This window comes from Gopherus evgoodei, chromosome 1 (assembly GCF_007399415.2).
Source record: "Gopherus evgoodei ecotype Sinaloan lineage chromosome 1, rGopEvg1_v1.p, whole genome shotgun sequence".
Lineage (NCBI taxonomy): Eukaryota > Metazoa > Chordata > Testudines > Testudinidae > Gopherus > Gopherus evgoodei.
This window is the reverse complement of record NC_044322.1, coordinates 157,135,833-157,159,026: the sequence shown is the minus strand read 5'-3', so window position 1 is coordinate 157,159,026 and position 23,194 is coordinate 157,135,833. Positions and strand designations below refer to the sequence as shown.

Here is a 23,194-nt window from a genome sequence, read left to right as displayed (position 1 = left end):
TTAACCTGTTAAGAGTCAGGTGAGGCTGTTAAGCACCTGACTCTAATTAGGTCCATCTGATGCTAGAAAAGGGCTCACTCCTCTGAGGCCAGGGGAGCCAGAGGAGAAGGAGTGTGTGTGAGGAGCTGGGAGCAAGAGGACAAGGAGCTGAGAATGAGAGGGTGTGCTGCTGGAGGATTGAGGAGTACAAGCATTATCAGACACCACGAGGAATATCCTGTGGTGAGGATAAAGAAGGTGTTTGGAGGAGGCCATGGGGAAATAGCCCAGGGAGTTGTAGCTGTCATGCAGCCGTTACAGGAGGCACTATAGACAGCTGCAATCTATAGGGCCCTGGGCTGGAACTCGGAGTAGAGGGCAGACCTGAGTTCCCCCCAAACCTTCCAACTCTTGATCAGACACGGGAGGAGTTGACCCAGACTGTGGGTTCCACCAGAGGGGAAGATCTCTGTGGTGAGCAAATCCGCCAATAAGCGCAGGACCCACCAAGGTAGAGGAGGAACTTTGTCACACTATAAAAACTGACAAATTGCAGGGAGACTCACTTTTTGTCATCTGATAGATCAATGTTGGTCCCAAACTTGATTGTTTTGAAAGGTCCTCTTCTTCTCCTACCAGAGCTGTAAAAATTATGAAAACATATGAAGTATATCCTTTGGAACAGACACTATAGAAGTATACTATTTATACCTAACTCACTTATCAGAAGATGTGGATTCATTATCTGAGTGGTCCTTGTGGTGACTCTTTTTCTCATTTTCCTCCTGCAAAACAAAAAAGTGACATTTCCTATCACTTTATCATCCAGTATTAATCGATTTAATCTCAAACCAAATAAAATATGAAAATCTTTGCATCTATAATTTTTATATGGACAATTTTTAGAGCCAGTCCAGAGGTTGCTTTGAAGATTAGAGGGAAATTGGAGATAAGAATGAGATAGGAATAGTGTTTTTGTTGACTTCCATAAAAGAGGAAAAGGAACATTGTGTTATGATGATTTTAACATGTACATGTATATTTTACATTTCTTTGCTACTAGTAACTTGTTAAGAGACAGAAAAATCTGATTTGAAAATACTGCAGTCATCAATGCAATTTTTTTCATGCAAAAGTTAATGACAATAGAAGCTTTCCGGCTGACCTCTTGTAACATGCCAGTTAATGTGCATTATCAAACATTCGCTGCTCTGGAAGCCTATATGCATTCTTTTCCTTCTATGTCTTAAAGTTTTGATACAGCTACACTCTGACAAACTTAGGAGTTGAGAACATTAACATATTAGCTCTATATTTTAAAATTTATTGAAAGCAAATTATACATACACTTTTACATTCACTCCCCTTCTTCCCTACTGACAGAAATATTAGTTTGGTCCAGGACCCCATCTCAAATACTTTGCATATTTCTAGATTCTTCCTCTGACAATAACCGGGGCTACAGCCACACACCTCCCCAACCCCACTCTCTGCACAAAGTTCTGCCACAATCCTCTGACCCCTTTCTAGCTTACCTTATGGCCCTGAGAACCAGTGGGGCTTAAGGCTTCTGGCAGCCCCCACCTTCCAACAGCGTTGGAATGATCTGGAAGAATACAATCCTCGCTCACTTCCCCAAACAGCAGCCGGAAATCTTCAGTGGATATCCCATTTCCCCAATCACCATTGCAGATCTAGAAAAATCCCATTTGTGTCCCTGATCAGCCCAATCCAGGTGCCATCAAAATCCCCCAATGTACCCAGGACCGGCGCCAGGGTTTCTGGCGCCCTAGGCGCCGGGCCATTTCGCCGCCCCACGCACAGGTCTTGCAGCTCCGGTGGAGCAGCCGCAGCCGTGCCTGCGGAGGGTCCCGTGCTCTGCGGCTCCGGTGGAGCTGCCGCAGTCATGCCTGCGGGAGGTCCACCGGAGCCGCGGGAGCAGCGGACCGTCCGCAGGCACGACCGTGGCAGGTCAACCGGAGCCGCCTGCACCCCCCCCCGGCAAAATGCTGCCCCCTCCATAATCCTGGCGCCCTAGGTGACTGCCTAAGTCGTCTAAATGCAAGCGCCGGCCCTGAATGTACCCCCTCCAGAATGTCCTTGATTCCTTCTCCTGCTTCTCTCACAGCCCACGATTAGTCCTCTCCACTTTCTTGCAACTACAAATCCAGAATTGGATCTCCCACCACATATTACTGCTTCTAATTCATCAGTACTAGAACTAGGGATGCTACCATACCCTTGGCTTGAAGTGGTTTCCATCATATACAGAGTTTACGGTTTTGTTCAATAGCTCTCAGCACTCCCACTATACAAACTGTTCCAATACCCCTGTTCTAATCTGCTCACAAAGTTCTTGTTTCTCCTGTCTGCAGTGCAAGTTTTAACTTAAAAGTTCTCCTGTCCTTCTCACCTCACCCAGCCCACCACCACTTCCCTTGTGATTAAAGTGAAAATACCAGTGCTCAGCCCTCTGCTACTGCTGCTTCCCAACTTCTTCTAAGACATAGCTGGTCAGAAATACCTTGCACTCTCTGATCTATTTAGCTTAGTATTTTCATGTATCTAGGATCACATCTTTATGGAGCGTTCAGGAGCTCCCAAGTTAATTCTAGGGATGTACTCGCCACTAGAGTTTGGGGCCACAAAAACTATAAAACTTTTTTTTTTAAATATTAGATGAGGTTAGCAAAAAAAATTATTTAAAAAAACATGAACACTTCATTTTAGGTATTAAAACAATGTTTTTATAAAAAGAAAATATTAATTTTAGAACCTGAGGCATTCCCAAATATAGGGGCAATTACATAACAGTAAACACAGAATGCCATTACATAATATCAGAGATGGAAAGCATTAACAGACATATTTCTGAAACTGTAACATTATTTCTACTGTATCAAATACTTGAGTTGAAGGAAAACAGTGCGTGTGGGCTTCTAAAAAGCAGCACATAAACATTATATCACCATACTCTGAATAAAGAAATTTTATTTCAAAGTACTTTTCAGTTGGAAATTGAGAAAAATAGTATGTAAAAATATTTTTGTAAGTTTTTTTTTCAAGTTTTAAATGCATTTTTAAAGTTCTCAAGTTTTAAATCTGAGTTTACATACTACTATATATCATAGGGGTTCTCACACTGGGGTCGGGACCCCTCAAGGGATTGTGAGGTTATTACATGACGGGTCACGAGCTGTCAGCCTCCACCCTAAACTCTGCTTTGCATCCAGCATTTACAATGGTGTTAAACATATTAAAAAGTGTTTTTAGTTTATAAAGGGGGTCCGCACTCAGAGACTTGCTATGTGAAAGGGGTCACCACTACAAAAGTTCGAGAACCACTGATATATCAGTTTAAGGCCATGTCTACATCTAAAATTTTGCAGCGCTGGTTGTTACAGCAGTATTAGTACAGCTGTATAGGGCCAGCGCTGCAGAGTGGCCACACTTACAGCAACCAGCGCTGCAAGTGGTGTTAGATGTGGCCACACTGCAGCGCTGTTGGGCGGCTTCAAGGGGGGTTCCGGGACCGAGAGAGCAAACCGGGAAAGGAAACCAGCTTCGCCGCGGTTTGCTCTCTCGGTCCCGGAGCCAGCCAGCAAACCGCAGGGAAGGAGACCTGCTTGCTCGGGGTTCCGGGACCGAGAGAGCAAACCGGGAACGCCGCGGTTTGCTCTCTCGGTCCCGGAGCCAGCCAGCAAACCGCGGGGAAGGAGACCTGCTTGCTCGGGGTTCCGGGACCGAGAGAGCAAACCGGGAACGCCGCGGTTTGCTCTCTCGGTCCCGGAGCCAGCCAGCAAACCGCAGGGAAGGAGACCTGCTTGCTCGGGGTTCCGGGACCGAGAGAGCAAACCGGGAACGCCGCGGTTTGCTCTCTCGGTCCCGGAGCCAGCCAGCAAACCGCGGGGAAGGAGACCTGCTTGCTCGGGGTTCCAGGACCGAGAGAGCAAACCGCGGCGAAGCTGGTTTCCTTTCCCGGTTTGCTCTCTCGGTCCCGGAACCCCGAGCAAGCAGGTCTCCTTCCCCGCGGTTTGCTGGTTGGCTCCGGGACCGAGAGAGCAAACCGCGGCGTTCCCGGTTTGCTCTCTCGGTCCCGGAACCCCGAGCAAGCAGGTCTCCTTCCCTGCGGTTTGCTGGCTGGCTCCGGGACCGAGAGGGCAAACCGGGAAAGGAAACCAGCTTGATTACCAGAGGCTTCCTCCTTCCACGGAGGTCAAGAAAAGCGCTGGTGAGTGTCTACATTGCATTACCAGCGCTGGATCACCAGCGCTGGATCCTCTACACCCGAGACAAAACGGGAGTACGGCCAGCGCTGCAAAGAGGGAGTTGCAGCGCTGGTGATGCCCTGCAGATGTGGACACTCTCAAAGTTGCAGCGCTGTAACTCCCTCACCAGCGCTGCAACTTTCTGATGTAGACAAGCCCTAAGTTAACAGTTTTAAATGTATCTGAAAGTGATAACAGTCTTACGCTAAAGAAACTGAAAGTGTTTGTGTGGAACACCTTATAGTCTATTTGCCCATCCATTCATAGGGAATTTATGTGCTTAGCTGTGCATTTAACATTAATGGGAATACCCTTCTTCTCAATACCAACTGATGGAAAGGACTCCTTAAAAAAAAAAATCATATGATCATGTTTTAAGTTGTTACTGAGGACAAGTTGTTTGCAGAATTACTATGTTCTTTATAAAATAGTTAAAATGTACTTACCCTTAATGACTCCTGGAATGAGGAGGCCTGGTACTGTGCATATTTAGCTATTGTAGTATGAGATCTACTGCTTTCGCAACGCCAGATTTTCTTTGTTCCAGTGGGGTCCCAGTTTTCATCTGCTGGTTGAAGTAATTGTGTCCTCACTTCTACTGTGTGTTCATTATTTGCTTCTACTAATGTTTTAGTAGAGAAGAGTCCTAGATCTAAAGAACATTATTATGGTTCATAAATAATAGGTTCAATATATTGAAAAAGTTATATAATACACTGGAAAGGTAGATATTAATATATTTAAAGAAACTAATGGTATATGAAGCACAACATTTGATATTTTACCTGAAAAGGAAATATGTAATTTCTCAGATATGATAAATGCAATCCAGTTTATTTAGGTTTGACATTAAATATTCTTGCAGTAAAAAGCCTTCCCCACATATAATTGTAATAGCCTAGAAGAGGCTACACTGCCTAAATAGTAGCAGATATGACTAAATCTACTATTTCTGAAAATATATATTTCAGACAAATCCTGGCCTCTACAAAAAATATTCTATTAAATAATAAGGATACCTAGCAAGTACAAACATTTTAATCCATAGATCTCAAAATGCTTTACCAAATGCAGGTGAATTAGCAGCCTCCATTTTACAGAAGGAAAACTAAGGCACAAAACTATGTGGGCCAAGAGCTTCAAAGACAGAAGCCTCATATTAGGTTTTGAAATAGATGGTTCGGCACCTGCTTGACTGATGTCAATGGGAGCTACGGGATGCTAAGTTCTTTTAAAGTGCCACAGAAATGCTGCTTAGTTTGCAGACTACATATTACCCTAATTCCTTGTTATACAAACATGAATATATTAAGGAAATAAAACTGACTTTTGTGAACACTTCAGAAATTTCCCCACACTTTCTAAAGTAACGTACGTATGTAGGAAAGAAAAGTCTACACCGTGCTTTGTTTTTTGTATAAAACAAACTTACCTAATTTAAGAGCTCCAGCAAGGCCACGGATTACAGTAACAGGATTGTTTGGATTTGTACAAAATTGATGTAAAGGTGGAAAGAAAGCATCACGTTTATTTTCCAACTGCAAATTACAAAAGAGTATTAGGTCTCACAGGAAGTTAGTCTTTTCATTAGTAAAATAACAAATATTAAAACAGGAGGAGGTGAGGAATGCTATCCATTTTCATGCACTCCAGTGAATTAGCAACTATATCACACAATATTTTCTCATTAAATACTGGTTTTACTCTTTATTATAATTTACTCTCTTGTAGAAATTCTATCGAGACTGCTTTGGTGCAAGGCTTTTCTAAGCTCAATTTTGCTGCAGTTTATTTCTGTATTTGACAATAGATCAAAAAATCCAGTAACATGTATTCTCTACAGCGTATCTTCAGTATTTTTACCTCAGCAGAGTTCCTTCCTTAATTTCTTGCTCCTCCCCAAAGAACATACCTAATTTCTATAATATGCATTTTAATAACCAAGATTCACAGAATTATTTTTGTCCTCTGCTGTACAATCTCCAAGTCTATCAAATTCTTTTTTTAGAATAGGATAATACTGTCTTGTTAGACTATTTTCAAAAGTTATAAAATAATCCTTTAGATAATGTTCAAAGGAAACTGTCTACCTAGAACAGAAATGTCATCTACATTATCTCTACCATTAAGTAGAACAATTGATTTTAGTCAGTTTTTAAAAAAATGCTTAATTACTACATTGTTAGTTGCATCTAATTTTGCTCTTGTTGCCAATCTTTCACATTTTGCCTCTAGGGGTCAGTATAGGTCATGTCTCCAGAGCAAACGTCAATTTCACTGTGTGGCTAGAAACTATGGAGATGCTGTAAGAGAATAAGTTACTCCTCCATGACCAAGGAATTTAGCTTTACACAGGATTTGAGACATTGCCTGATTCTGAAGTCAGAAAGTAGGCATGAGTAAGGAAATCTCTCATGAAAGCTTTGCACACCTTAGGTTCTTCCTTATATTAACTTTTTGCTACAATGTTGTTATTGCAAATTTAATTGATTTTCTTTACTGTATTTTGATATTAACAGGAGAGTTCCATTTAGTTATCTTCTCATATAAGCATTTGAGTAATCCCATGCAAATGGGTTTATAAAATATTTTAAGATGCATTTAAATTATTACTGAGAGTTCTGTCTCATGAACGGTCTGACTTTTTAAATCATTACTTGAAGTACTAAAAATTTAAAAAGCATTCCTAATGTGTTTTCATTTCAATTTAGCAATCACACTGGAATTCTCAGTTTGAATCACTTAGAATATTTTTCTTTTTAAATAGATCACAATATTCTCTTTGGGTTCAAAATTCTGCCCTTTCACATGTTGCACCCCCGTAGGTAAAATTTAGCTCTGAATAAGATACCTTGTTTCAATACTTATCTAAATTAAAAAGCTAGCTATATAGTTACAAAAAGCCCTAACCGATTTATTCCTGCCAGTGGCTGATACTTACATAAATACTAGGTGTAGGTGGATTCAACTTGTCCTTTGGCAAAGGAGGGTATGGTGGAGGCGGTGGTCGTGGAGGTGGACATTTATCCAATAAAATGCTACTGTTAGATAAGCCATTTTTACCCAGATTCCTAAAAAGGAAAAAGAGCTGTCTGTGTGAACATTTGATTAAAAAAAATTACAAGTATATTTACTGAATGTGTGCTAGTTACACATTGTGCACAACAGAAAATATTAATGATGTACAAGGGTAAACCACAATTACAGGCTAAGTGGAACCTCCAGGATCTCTCTTAATCAAGGATTCTCATTATTTAGTAAGATGAAACTATTTTAAATTATTCCCACTATTCCCCTTCTCCCAAATTTAGAAAAACACCACCCATTAGTTAAAAAAATAACTAATCTCAAAATAAAGAAAATAATCTAAATTATAATTTACATAGCAAATAGTTCTTAACTTGAAGTACAGTAGAACCATATTAATTGGCACTGACTACCAGGTGATCCATTCATAGCAGTGAGGAACTAAAAACACTTTTCAGATCAAGTCTATCTGGTAATAGAGGACATAGCATTATTAAATTGGTAATACACAGAATCTCTCACAGAATTTCATACAAAGGGCTGTTACAGTCACAAACTGCAAATTTGCACATCACCGAGTAAGAACACATGCGATTAAAAAACTACCATGCTGTAATGTACTTTATTCATTTATTTTGACAAGTTTAATTTTATACTTGTACTTCACAGTATACTAGCATACACATATTGTAGAATAATTTGTTAAAGTCACCCTGCAGCACTCAACTTCTAAATCTTTCTTGTGAAGCACAGTAAGACTAAATTATTGTACTTGAAGATTAGTGAAGTGAGAATTAACGAAGATATACTGCATTTTTTTTTTGTCTAGGAGTGGGACTATACAGTTACTTTTAAATACAAAATTAATAATCCTTTTCCCCCAAACAAAGATGACATTTTATATGCATATAAACATATGGGGCTTAAATATCATTTAAATTCTTTAGTCTTATCTAAACCTGCAAGGATAAATGTTTAAAACATTATTTATTTTAAAAGAAAAGTGATGCCAAGAGGACTTACCTGGGGTACTGAAATATTCTCAATCTCTAATTGACATGGCCCTCTTTCAGACTAGAAATAGTCACAAAATCTTTCCCAACAAATGATCAGTACAAATAACCCTCTGTCACATACTATCATTCAACACAAGAGTACAGATAAGAACTCGGAGAAAGGGCATCATCAAAATTCATCATGATGTATTCTAACTCTGATGTATGAAAAGTTACACATGTAGCTCTGCATCACAGTTGAGGATATGTGATCAAATATTAGTGAATACCAATCATTGTACTGCATTTATTTTACTTGCTAAACTAATTTGATACTAGTTCAGTTTCTGATGTAGTAAATTCAGAAATTAATTGGAATGACTGCAGAACAGTGGAATCAAATCCAAACAAAACAAGACAACCCGTGCTGATGCAATGCAGTGTTTGAAATTTTATAGTCCTAAGGAGAAGAAACTCAAAATTATTACTCCTATGGCTACTATAATTTTGCTTCCCATAGCACATATAGTTCTGCAGTTGGTATTATTGCATATTATTATTTGTAAAGTGATATATCACCTAGGAGCGCAGTCAGGAACCAGTACCCCACTGAGCTGTCATAAAAACACAGAACAAAAAGACAGTCCCTGCCTCAAACAGGTTCCAATTGTAATGCCTTAATGTATCATGTTCACTTTGCCTATTATAGTTGCTGCGCAAAGCCCTGACTCAGCATAGCACTTACACATGTGCTTAAATCTGTTAGAAAAGCATGTGCTTAAATGCATTGCTCAATCAGGGCTTAAAATATCAAACAATGTTGCAGTTGTACTTCCTGATTGCACAATGAAATATACCTACCAAGTTACACTTATTGCTGGGTGGTAGTTGACCTGGACTGGACATCTGTCACTCGAGAGGTGAGTAGGGTTATGCAACCAGAAGGTGGGTTGGACTATTGTTAGTGAGATGTCCACACACTCAAAAGATTTACAATCTTTTGATCACAAATTGACTGGTGCCTGCTTTAGGATTGCAATCCCAAGCATACAATGTGCCCTTCAGAGCTGGTGACATGCTAAATTGGACACTTTTTTAATACCAAACACATGCATCTATTTCAGGGGTTCTCAAACATCATTGCACTGAGACCCCCTTCTGACAACAAAAATTATTACATGACACTAGGAGTGGGGCCAAACCTGAAACTTGAGCCCTGCTGCCCTAGGCGGGCAGCCAAAGCCAAACCCAAGGGCTTCAGCCTTGGGTAGGGGAAATGTAGCCTGAGCCTTGCCACTCAAGGCTGAAGCCACTCTTGGGCTTCGGCCCCGGGCCCCAGCAAGTCTAATGTCAGTCCTGGCAACCTCATTAAAACAGGGTCCTGACTCACTTTGGTGTCCCAACTCGCAGTTTGAGAACCGCTGATCTACTTGCAGGCAAGACAGATCTTGAATGGCCAAGATTAAAACTGAGCAGTCTTAAAAAACCCACAACTGTACGTTCTATTTCACCATGCAATGCCCCGATACACTCATATGCATAACTGAAGAGACATTAAAAGTTCAGTATAAATGAAGGAACATTTTGTTATTTCTAATCACCTGTCTTCAAACACTTGAAATAAACTTGCTCTTTGTTGTATGTTAAGTCAATGGCAAGTTTTGAATCAATTATTTTAATTATATGACCACTTCATAGCATGTGATTTCCCCCCCTAAATTATGAAAATACCTTCTTCACATTTGGATACTAAAAAAATAGATGAATAGATTTTCTTCAGACCTTACAAACAGAAAATCACTCATTTGTTTGGGCAGAGAAGAACCATTAGAAATTTCTATGGGAACAAAGAAATAGAAATGGACAAACTGTTCATCATATTTAGTATTCTGTGCCTAGCAGTGGTCCATGCCATATGTTTCAGAGGAAAGTGCAGTAAATCTCAGATAACTATTCAACAACCTGTTCCTAAGGGAATTTTCTTCCCCATAGATATTTCCTGAGACATTATACCCCCTAATAAAAAAACCCTATAATTGTGGATGTTGCCGTTATGCAAATACATTTCTAATCCTTTTAAAAATATTATTAAGCTCTTGACATCAATAACATAAGGCTGAGAGATTCACAGGTTATTTATAGATTGTGTAAAAGTAGCATTTCATTTTTAAAATCAGTTTTAAATGCGTCTTTCAGTCTCACTAGGTATCACCTTGTTCTTATGTTATCTGAGTTATTTATTATTTCACATACCTTTATCAAGTTGCCACTTATTCCCCTGTCTAAATTTAACAGGTCTCTTTTCAATCTCTCCTCAGATGAAACTTTTCATATCTCTATTTTTTTATTTTTGGTCATCTCTGGACTCCTAGCTTTGCTATACTTCTTTGAAAGCCAAACTGAACCGTCCAGGTCAGGGCATATCATCACTATGCAATGATTTCGTAACATTTTCTATCCCATTCTTTACACCTCTGTAGTGGTGTCCCTTATGTCTTACCATGCCTCAGTTTCCCTGCTGGTTGATAGTCTACCTTCTCAGTGATTGTATAGTTCAGTTCACAAGCCAAACCAAAAACTTTCCCCCTTCCAGGATACACAAAGTGCACATGAAAGAAAAGTCCAAACACAAAACCTTCACCTAGTCTCTGTCGCTATGCCACAGCTGTCCCCCTTAGAGTCTGCCTGAACTTTTCCCCTGGATGTAAGATTACCAGTTTAGTCTTTCACTCCTTGACTGCAGGGATCCTTTATTCTTTAGTTGGCAGAGTCCACCCTCTCTTACAGAATACATCACCTGCAGATGGCACTACTGAGGCAGAGGAACTCATGCCCTCTATCTACCACAGGCTCCAACTGATGAAGTAACTGTCCACTCCAGCCTCAACGCCTCTGTTTCACTCCTCCTCCTAAAGCTACTTCCTATATTTGCTTGTCTGCCAAGCTTCTCTCTGGCCCCTTTCTGGTCTTCTCTGGTAGATCCTTCTGTGATGGGGTGGGTTTCCCACACCAAACCTGAGAGAGTTGAATTAGGCCAGACAGGCCCAATCAGCCAATTAAGCAGCAAATGGGGGTGATTTGGGCGGTGCAGAGAGTGCTAGTTAGAAGGAAGCTCATCCATGAGTGAACAGGCAGGGCTTCTATAAAGCCAGGAGGCTGGCAACAGTGTGAGCTAAACTGCCAGAAGTAACAGCAATGAGTACAGCATACCCTGACACATTCCCTAACAATCTCGTTATTAATGGAAGTCCCACCAAAGGCAGCTGCACTCTCTAAGCTCTGCCCTCTCTTTCTTACCACAGAAAGACCCTCAACATGTCTGCCACTTGCCTCGTCCTTGGTCTCTTTCCACACTCAGCAAAAGAGAATGAATGAATGAATGAATAAATAAATAAATAAATAAATAATCCCAGTCTCTTCCTTAGCATGCATTACTGTCAAGCTTAACAGATTTTCCTTGTCATGGCCAAAATAGGGACTAGGTCTCTAGCTTCCCTTAAAGGGATAGAAAGAACTAACGTCTTCCTTTTTTTGTTTGGGTTTTGGTTTTTCTGACCTCTCTGCGCTAGGAGTGGATGTTTTCTTTCATAATTAAGTACGAAGCTGACAGTGAAGAGTTACAAAAGGTCTCACAAAACTGGATGACTGGGCAACAAAATGGCTGATGAAATTCAGTGTTGATAAGTGCAACTATATGTACAAAATAATGGGGTCTAAATTAGTTGTTACCACTCAAAAAAGATCTTGGAGTCATCATGGATTGTTCTCTGAAAAAGTCTGCTTAATGAGCAGCAGCAGTCAAAACAGTGAATGGAATGTTAGAAACAATTAAAAAGGGGCCGATAACACAGAAAATATCATAATGCCACTATATAAATTCATGGTATGCCAACATCTTGAATACTGCGTGCAGTTCTGGTCACTTCACCATATATTCAAATTGGAAAAGGTACAGAGAAGGGTAAAAACCAGGATTGGGGTATGAAACAGCTTCCATATGAGGATAGACTAAAAAGATAGATTGCTCTACTTAGACAAGAGATGACTAAGGGGAATTATGATAGTCTATAAAATTATGAATGGTATGAAGAAAGTGAATAGGGGCATGTTATTTATCTCTTCACATAACACAAGAACCACTGGTCACCCTATAAAATTAATAGGCAGCAGGTTTAACAAACAAAAGGAAGTACTTCTTCATACAACACACGGTCAACCTGGAGAACTCATTGGCAGCAGCTGTTGTGAAGCCCAAAGCAAAACTGGGTTAAAAAAAGAATTAGATAAGATCATAGAGGATAGGTCCATCAAAATGTCTATTAGCCAAGATGGCCAGGGTGGCAACCCCATGCTCCAGGTGTCCCCAAACTTATGCCTGCCAGAAACAGAGACTGAACAATGGGATGGGATCATTCGATAGTTTCCCTATTCTGTTCATTACCTCTAAAGCATCTGCCGCTGGCCACTATTGAAAGACAAGGTACTGGGCTAGATGGATCATTGATCTGACCCAGTATGCGTATTCTTATGTTCAGCCTTCTGCAGTGACCCTGAGTATGTCTGCTAAATGGTGAGATTTAATTTTGAACTCAAATGTGTATGAGTTCAGATTAATCCTTCCAATGTACATTACCTTAATTTGTCTACACTGAATTTCACATACCATTAAGTTGTCCAATCATTCTGCTTTGTTAGGTCCCTCTGTAATTCATCAAATATTTCTTTTTTTGACTATTCTAAATAACTCATCTGCAAATATTGCCAATCTGCATTCATCTCCTTTTAAAAATCATTATTAAATATATTTAACACATGCCAGTCTTCCTATTTATTGTATGTGTGTGCGCGCGCACATATACTTCTGTATATTAAGACCTATAAGATTTTTCCAGAAAGAAATAAAATGTCCTTGTCCCTCTTTAAAAAAAAACAAAACAAAAAACCCCCACTGAAATATCAGCAATCTTAAATCCGATTGCATGGATGAATTTGTGCGGGTTTCAGAGGATGCAAATGTTAAGTTTCCATGTTTAACTGAAGGAGGGATAAAGATGAATCTTTAACAAAGGCATTCTTTCTCCCATATGTCAATTCGACACTCAAATAGAAGTTAACAAAAACTAATAGTTCAGTTGACTAAAAATTAAACACTCAAACTTCACATCCAGCTCTCGTGCTACCATTTTACTAATTCAACAGTCATTCACAGCAGACAAGACCAGAATTTCTAACTAATAAAAAAAGAAGAAAAAAAATCTTTTTGGTAACAGTCCTCTTAGATTTTCTACACCATAAAAACACAACAAAAAGTGCATATTTTTTTCTTCCTCTTCCTCCATCTTTAGCCTTTTGTTATGTTGAATAAACCATTTACTCCTACTATATTTTCTGTCTCATAGCCAGTTTCTAATTCATGACAGAATTTTACCTCTCACCCCAGCGAATTAGTTTCCTTAATAGCCTTTTGTGATGGACTATGTCAAAGGCTTTGGAAAGTCCAAATGAATATCAAAGAGTACTACTTTATGCTTTGCTGAAGTGCCCTAAGAATTTTAGCTTATTGATAAGTCAGTTTTCTTTTTCAGAACAGGGTAATCTAAGTGTTTTGTAACTGCCTGCCTTTAGATATGAACTGATGATTATGTTAGTATTTATTTTTAAGTTCAGTATTTCTCTTATGGGTAGTTTATTTTGTGAGATTTGTATATCAATGTTTCCTGTTATTTTTCTGATTAAAAACATTTTAATTGTAAATGGGCTGTCTAATGGAGGATGCATTTGCAAAGATGCCTTCCAATTGCAATTATTGCTATATTTTTTTTGTCCTTGGTCAAAAGGACCTGCAGATTTTGCATCTGTCTGTTTGGTGTTCTTCCCCCAGACACTTCAGGAATGTGTTGTGGGAGTTGCCCGTTGGCATCCGTTTACTGCAGGTCCCATGTGGTTTAAACTCTTGGTCTTGAGGCATGCCCCAGAGCTGAGGCAAGGAAAGGGACAGTGTGGAATCCCGGTCCCTAACTAAAAATGGAACTCTAAACTAAGAACTGAAACCTACGCTAAACCTAAAGAACAAGCTAAAGGAAGCACTTACGAGGCAAGCGAACGCTGTTCCATCGACTGTCACTGGCAGTAAGAAGGAACTGAAGGGGGGTCAGGTCGGCAGGGTCATATACTGAGCACCATAAAGGCGGCACTCAAGGGGGCTCCAAGGCTGACCTGACAGGTGCTGCTAAGGGAAAACTTTCTGACAATCATGCATGCGGCGTGTGCCTACCTGACCGGAATTGACGTGAACAAGCACTCGGAGAACCACCACACTTATGCCTGCTTTGGTTCATTGTCACTTCTGCTCACAACAGATAAAATAAGTACATCAAACTATACTTAAATTCACAGTATCCATCAGAAGTAGGCTATTTGTTAGTGGCAGCAACATCATCTATTCACATACTACCAGTGGAGGACTTAACGCTTTCAATCAGACAAGCAGCACCTACTGTACTGGATTATGGACTTCCTTGAAAAATGTTTCAGAATACATGATCTAATATGTTAGAGAATATTTAATTTTTTCCAACTTTCTCACTAAAAATATTGTTCTACTACAATGGTGTGCAGGTGGGAAGGTTCTGCATCACAAGGGGTGGGCAACATTTCTCACAAGGTTGGTGTTTCCACAAGGCTGGCAAGTTGGTGCCAGCAGAGCTCAGTTTGCCTGTGAGATGGCCTGTGTCCCTTTCCCCTGGCATTCTTGGTGCTTAGATCGGGGGAAACAGTGGTCTTTCACTTTGCTGCTAGGGAAAAATATTATTAGCAGTAAGGGTGTGATCTAGAGGAAAGAAAGCACAAATTATAAAAGGGGTGGGGATGGTTGTTGGAGCACATTTTTCCCACCCTCCCAGCAGCTGGAGAGAGAGCTGGAGAATTTGGAGCTCCCTAAGTAGCCCAGGCTCACAGAAAAGATTTGGAATCTTGAGCGTCCTGTAGACAGCATTCCAGTGTAGTGCCTTCCTAAAAGCATATGCATGTGAAGGGTATCTAGATGTCTCTCAACATGGATCAGCTCCAAATCACACTGGTGCACAACTTCCTTCAAACTTTAAACATAATAGGCCTAGACGAATATTAATCTAACTAGTAGGTGTTAGAATTTTCTGTCTAAATTCTTTTAGTTATTGACTGAAGAGTTGAAAAAGTATAGTAGGAAAGCAAAATTCTGGATTACTTATTATTTCTGTAAAATATGAGTTAGACAGGATGGGCACACACTGGGAAGTTGTGGGGCTGAGGAAACGTCTCATCATCTTTCACAAATGAGCAAATTTCTGCAATAGTTTTAGTTTCCATTTTTCAGGATATTTTAATATTATGGCTCTCATCTTAAAGGAGGATCCCACGGCTTTGAGAGACCTTTTTTCTTAAAAGTGCAAAGTATGTATATACCTGCCAACACACACAACTGGCCAGAACAGACTCAGGTTTTTAATCTTTGACCCAACTAAAACTAGTTCCCACCACTATTCAGGGACTGTTGGCAGCACTTATTGACCTCTAAGCTACACTCTTTCCCACCTTCTGTAGCTGCTTCTCTCTCTCTCAAAGGCAGCCAGGCAGCTTTCATTTCCATTGCCTTGCTAAGCTAATACAGCTGAGGTGCAGGAGTGCTGAGCAGGTAGCCCACTGCTTACTGCCTGAAACTGTTTGGGCAAAGTATTAGGTGAATCCCTTGGAGCAGAAACCATATCTGCATGTATGGGAGAAGGTCTACAGGAAATACAGGAAGAATCTTGGGGAGCAAAAGGGGAGAATAAGACTTGATGACCACAGGAGAGAAAGGTGGAACAGCAATTTTTAAGGGACTGCTTTTCTAACAAGCTGGTGATTCTGGGGACAATTGAAATGTTTTATGTGCTTTCTTGTGAATTTTAGGTTATTTTTCTCTTTTTTTCCTCTCAGTATCACTATAAGCCGGGACTTTAAAATTGGCCAGAACAGACATTCAACTCTCCAGCATCTTCCAAACACACAGCTTATTTGAATGTTCTCTTAAACAAAGTAGACACTAACATGCAAAGTGAGCTAAGAGACTTTTTCTATTGTACCTTAAGAAAATATAAAGAGACTTTCTATTATAGTCCTCTTAACCCAGCAAAGCATATAACAGTTAAAGCTGATCTTAAGATTTATGGGTGTCCCAATAGCTGGAAAACGAGTAGAGACAATATCAAGTCATGGGAGAAGAAAAATGAGGATACCTTTGAGTTGCAAAGTTTGCAGAGGATATAGGGGGTTTTGTGTATGTTTAAACATCTGCCCTAGCATCACATTAGTCCACTAAACTAAAACCTTCAGTTTCTTAAATTTGCAATACTTACATTACTGGCATTTCAATGTTCTGTGTTTTTTCATATTTATTATATATTACTGAAATTTTTAAATGACATTACAATACAGCCACAGGTTTAAAATTAGAACGAAGATCAAAAACTACCCTGAATCATTATTCCCAGCTATCAGAAATAAAATATAATTTGGAATCTCTCTTTTGGCAGGGAGAACAAAACATAAGAGTAATACATATGAAAAGCTATTACAAAATGAATGCAGTATACATGCCAGTCATTTTGCTACTGTATACATACCATGAGTTATTCTTTTGTTTTAAAAAGGGACCACTGGGTGTGATGGGTATTTTACTGAAATAGTTATAGTTTATCAAACATTCGACTAGAGAGTTAATAAAATTCTCATTAGCTACCTAATAAAATCATGTATGATTTTGAGAGGCAGATTTTGAAGATACAGAAAAAGGACAATTAAACCTCATGACAGTAAAGAAAGAAAATCCATACATACTACCAATTCTGCAACACTGCAGTAAAGTACAGTCCTGTTTATCCAAACCCTATTATCCAGACCTCTTCCTTGCCCCCAGACACAAGATTCATGTTGTAGAGGGCATGTATCTTGTGCTGGAGAACAAGGAAGGGATTTAGTTAAGACAGAGGTTTGAATAATAGAGCAAAGACCACCAGACAGGACTACAAAGAGAACAATGATGATGAGCCCTGGCTGTAAGGGAGGACACTCTGCAGCTGAATGGCTCCTACAGCAGGAAAGGGAGCCCTCTGTAGCCCCACTGTCATGAGAGTGAATGAGCGGGGGCTGTGACAGAAGAGGTGCAGAGCGTTCCTGAGTTGCTGCAGGGCTGGTGCTTGCAGCGATCGGTCACAAGATGCAGGTCCTGCAGCCCAGAGTGTCTGCTCTGCCCTACCAGAACTGGAGTCTATTCCATGCACCTACAGAGTTCAGACATCACTGGCTCTGCGATAGCATAAGGAGCCCTCTGCAGTCCTACTGTCATGGCAGTGAATGAGCAGGACACAGCAGAGAGTCACAGCCAGGACTGCGAGGGGGAGAAATAAGAGAACAAGAAGCCTCCAGCAGCCTGGGAGGTCCACCTTGCTGCTGAATGACTCCTAGCCCTCTTGATTATCTGGTTAAAATCAGTGTCCTCCATGCTATTCGGATAACTGGAAGTATACTGTAGTTAAAGATTACATAAATTAGTGTCAGAAACTGAAGTTACTTTTAAAACTTTACACAACCATTTACATACAGATGGTCCCAATCTACAAACTCATAAAACCTTCACTTTTATAAGGATGACAGATGTAAATGCTTGAACTGGAAAGGAAGCAATACACTATTCCAGTTGATTTTTTTTTTTTTAAAGCTAGAGCAAGATTTACCATTTGAAAAAAGATAGTCAATCACTGCCACGTGTCAACTTACGAAGCAAAACTTTGCTGAAGGATTTCTTTCTTTATACAAAGACAATCACTTCCAGACTCTTTGCCCACCAACAATTATTTGACTATCACTAAATATTTCAATTTTATCAGACTCAACCAAAAAAGTAATGAATATGACCCCCCTGCTCCATAATCTATTACAGTTTGGGTCCACTATACTTCATGATTCCACATAGGAACAGATACAAAAATGCTCGCTGACTAGAAGATCAGCATCTCAGAAAGAATGGAGAATTAAGATTCATTGGCTCAGTTTGAAACCATTTACATTAAAAACAGTGTACACAATTTTCAATGGCCACTACATTCTGTCTGATATTATCAAGTCACAGGATGTCAGGCAAACGGCCTAGTAGTTCAAGTAATCAAATTAACATACAGAGATTTTTTTTGTGTTTAATCTATTTGTGAGGGTGCAGTGGGGGAAGGTTATGAAAATGTTTCATTGCTGTCATAATGCCATAAAGATTAAAGTTTATTTATTACATATTAACAATCAAAAACTTTTAGGGTGAAATACATTACAGAATGGTTTAATTATTTAAAAAAGCAAGCATTATAAATCCAGGAAATTCAGAATAAAGGTTACACTTAAAAGAAACCCAAACATGCAGAGATATGGAAAGTTAGGGTAGCAAAACAACCTTAATTCTGCCTCCCGTATGACATCATACAATATGCTTATGATTAAGGCATTTTAGTGTTTGTAGCTCCAGCTTAGATTAAACTGATTATGAAAGACATTCTTTTTTTTTTCTTCTCATTTTTTTTTCCTTTAAGGTGTTAGTAGAAGTTAAAGTTGCCTGAGTGCCCTAACTGTGCACTTCTATATGTTAATGTTTGGATTTCTTTTAAGTTTAACCTTAACTTTGAAATTCCAGGGTTTGTAGTGCTTTGTTTTTGAAAAGTTGCATTGTTCCGCTTAGTTATTTTGCTCTAAACCTTCACTACTGATATAGTACTCTCAACCTTATCTCTAATTTAACTTAATTTTTGTCAGGTAATTTCCTGTTAAAAATTACAAATTTCATACATTTTCAATGAACAAGAAACCCCCCAAAAATTACCATGTGATATTTATAATGATTTGGACATATAAGACGTAAAAAGCTTTTAAGGTTTAATATTATTTTAATTTTAATGTTTAGGGTCAGATTCAGTAAGATATCCTGGGTGCCTTATACCACAACAGACCAGCACAAATCTGACAAAACGTTCTCTTCGTTTTCCTTTATGTCCTGCACCCTTCATATACCTCATGTACAAACTCCATCCCCTAAAAGCAGCAAAGAATCCTGTGGCACCTTATAGACTAACAGACGTTTTGGAGCATGAGCTTTCGTGGGTGAATACCTACTTCGTCAGATGCATGTCATGCATTCTGACATGCATCTGAGGAAGTGGGTATTCACCCACGAAAGCTCATGCTCCAAAACGTCTGTTAGTCTATAAGGTGCCACAGGATTCTTTGCTGCTTTTACAGATCCAGACTAACACGGCTACCCTCTGATACTTGACTCCATCCCCTAGTTTACCTCTCCTTCCTGCCCTCATTGTTGAGAAGCTCTAAGTTTAATAGGTAGAATATTTCCCCTTTTTTTTTTTTTTAATATATTTTTCATAACAGTTCTGTCAGTTGAGGCTGAAGAATTAAATACTCTCCGAGAAATTAACAAAACTGCTCTCTCTGAAAATGATTGTCATTCCCCATTATTGTCAAAGGCAATTGAGACCAAAGGCTGCCTTAATTAAGATATCCTTTTTCAAAGTGGCTACTGCCTACTATTTTTCCCAATCGGATTGCTGCCAGGCTGCCTCTAATGAAGGTGGTCCCAACGCTGTCAGAAGGCAAAAGAGAAGCACTGTGATGATCAGGAAAACGAAGACTGCAGTAATCTTTTGCTAAGAAAACAATGTGTGGTCCCAATCTCTTTAGGAACAATAGGAGATGGTAGCCATTTTGAAAAGATGGCAATTCTTTATGGAATTCTTTAAAGAACATTATTCAGGCTCTGCTGAAAGAGAAACTTACATAAGCAGAATAATGCCAAAAAATGACCATTAATCTTAAAACACAACTTTGAATGTAGCCTATGCAAAACATTTCAGTGGGCTTTAAGTATCAGGGAAGCTTGAAGAGTATGTATTATCCAGTTATTCAGATCATTCAGGACAAAAAACCCCACTGATATTGGGTGCTAAATTTTCTAAAGGACCAACTTTTAGATTAATTTTAACTGAAACTAATTATTTATTTGTAATTTCTTCTAAGAGTTATTCTGTACTCAAAAAGTGCTGTAATTTTGGAGCCATGATAATTGCACCCGATATCACAAGTGAAATTCTCTCATAAAAGACCCCGACTATTATACAGTGGCCAAAAGCTTTACAAAACAATGCTACATGCATTTTCTGCTATGCCTATTTGCTTTTAATAATCTTCAAATACTTTATATTAATCACTATTGCAGCCTATAAAAAAGTGCATGCTGCTGAAATCCATGTTACCTGCTGCATAATCCAACAGTCATTACTATAGAAATATTCCTTAAAATGCATCTGAGCTTCAAATTTTATTTAGAAATGACTAGTAATTGCAAAAATAGCAGGCTATTGATCAAATCAAAGTGATTCATACAGAAACTAGCGACAGGGAATCTCAGGACTTTCAGGTAAGGATAAGCATCCAAACTTGTGGGTATTTAACTGAACCTCATGGATTGCAAGATCTGTATATTTCTCATGAAAAGAGTCTCCTATGCTATTTCAGCACTACCCCTTCTGACCCAAACCAGGAAGTGCAAAAGTGCAATAAAAGTTCTCGGCCAATGGGAGCTGCGGAGCTGGCGCTTGGGGGCTGCGCAGAGCCTCCCTGGCCACCCCTGCGCCTAGGAGCCAGAGAGCCATGTTGCTGCTTCTGGGAGCTGCCTAAGGTGAGCGCTGCCCGGAGCCCACGCCCCCTCCCATGCACCAGGACTTTTAATGACCCAGTCAGCGATGTATGCAGCTTTATCCAGCTAGCTAACACAAATCTAGAAAGCCGAGATCCTTTAGTCTCAAAAAGAACGAATCTTAGTCTCAAAAAGAACGAATTCAGCTGTTCTAAGTAAGCAGGTCTTAAGAATCCTATGCATATCAAGACTGACAAAAGCATGTGGGAATCATATGTCAAATTCAACAGAGACAAGACAGGACTTTAGAACATTATTTGGAAAAAAACATAAACCATGATCATTAGGGCCACACTGCATGCAATGAACCTCACAAATAAACAGACTTTTCTTACCTCTCAAATTTTATTCTAAACACAAGATGAAATAAGAAAGCAAGAAAGAGTGTGGTGGAGAGTAGGTGGAGACGAAAGCTCAGGGAGCACAAGGAGTATAAAAAAGTTTTGCAGTTATTTAAGAATGTAACATGCATGTCTTAGAATTAATGTGGTAAGTACACTTTTTTTTTTTAAACTACAATTAATTTTAAACATATCTTTATTTTGGGCCTGGCATCAAGGATGTGGGAGAGGTATGTGAAAGAAGGGGAATATGGAGAAGGCAGGAAACTGAAAAGGGACAGATAAAGTGGAGAGAGAAGTTAAGAATCAGGAAGATGAGAATGCAGTGAAATATGGATCACTAATGGTGACCACAGTCTTAGGATGTACAGTATTATGGAAAATCTGAAAGAATGCAGGTTCTAATGGTGCAGGTACAGAAGAGAATTTGAAAATGCTGCTGGCACTGTGGATGCTGCTCCAGGGCACCAATAGGGGAGCTGGGTGATGTGGAGATGGCATTGCTACAGAACAAGGAGGACTTAGCGCACAATTGCACAAAGAGGTCAACCTGAGGAAACAGTTAACCAAATATCCCTGATTTCTCTGGATAACTTAAAACACTTACTCATAGACTTATCGACTATCTTTTTCACATCCTGGATTTCCTAGTAACCATCAAGTATTATTTTAACTAACATGGAGATTGGCAGGATTTTTGTCTTTTAGTTTCTATGAAAACAAGTAGACAGCTAGAATTCTGTTATTTCCATCTCAGGTATTTTAAGTCTCAGCCACATTCGTAACTGTCCACCAAGATCCTGCACAGGAGCAACGGAAAAAAACCCATGGAAGTGGACCAAATTATGCCAATGCCACAGATGCACTTGCAGACTCTTATTCCTTGGGGATAGGGAATTTCCCGCCACTGCTGCTCATTTAACAGGGACATGGTTAGAAATATTTGCTAGAAATTTTGGCTAAAAATAGCTTAACAGAATTTCAGTATAAAGCCAAAAAGTTTTCTTCTGCTACTCTGTCCTGCAGCAAGGCAGGAACAGGGAAACAAGTGAGGGAGTGTGGTTTAGCTGACTAGGAGAAGACATTGGTTGCTAACATGCCTATCAAGAAGGGTCTCAGTCATGGTGGTAACAAAGACACAGAAAAGACACTGATATGCTACCACCATTACTTGGGATGATGAGAGTATTATTCTATTGTCAAGTCTATTATTGTCTCACATTTTATTTGAATTCACTGCCTTTTTAATAAATAATGGTCAAGCTTATTGACTGAAGCCAGAATTGAATACTGTACCTTTGAGAATCACTTGCGGTATCGGTTAGACTTAAATTGCACAGTTCCACAGATTCAAATCTCTTCATTTCACAGCCATTCAAGAAAGAGGAAACCTTATATTGTATAAAGAAGTCAGCTATTTTAATGTTGATAGTAAAAAAGACTTCAAACCTGTTTAAAGTAGTTTTCCTGATAAGTAGTAGTAATAGTTTTTAGAAAGAAAGAAATCATACAGTTCCACTATCTGATTTAAGGATATTAAAACCACTACCATCTTTGCTGAGATCTTCTGCCACCAAACTGGGTAAGTAATAATGACTTATACTAATTTATAATCCTGCCACAGCTGCACTAATCATTTGAACCAAGAAAAACTCTTGAAAATCAGCCTAACAGCAGTGCTGAACATTAGTTTCAATAAAAGGAAATCTGAAACCTCTTCTCTGAAAACTGTTACAAACATTTAATGTAGGAAACTAGCATTACACGAGCCTCAGAGGAGCTGAGATTGTGCTTTATAGAAAAACTCCCTACACTCAA

General features: G+C 39.4%; 1 protein-coding gene across 9 annotated transcripts in view; it reads right to left on the bottom strand.

Moving 5' to 3' along the window:
• KDM6A (lysine demethylase 6A) overlaps positions 1-23,194 on the bottom strand; it is a 297,125-nt gene that overhangs the window by 25,687 nt on the left and 248,244 nt on the right. For 6 of the 9 annotated variants that reach the window (XM_030576524.1, XM_030576549.1, XM_030576531.1 and 3 more), the window contains 6 exons: positions 7,189-7,318; positions 5,680-5,785; positions 4,694-4,899; positions 1,515-1,673; positions 700-764; positions 546-620 (listed from right to left, as the gene is read on the bottom strand). In XM_030576524.1, coding sequence (XP_030432384.1) covers positions 546-620; positions 700-764; positions 1,515-1,673; positions 4,694-4,899; positions 5,680-5,785; positions 7,189-7,318 — 741 coding nt within the window. The remainder of the gene's footprint in view (positions 1-545; positions 621-699; positions 765-1,514; positions 1,674-4,693; positions 4,900-5,679; positions 5,786-7,188; positions 7,319-23,194) is intronic. The other 3 variants (XM_030576540.1, XM_030576575.1, XM_030576557.1) reach the window with 1 other exon arrangement.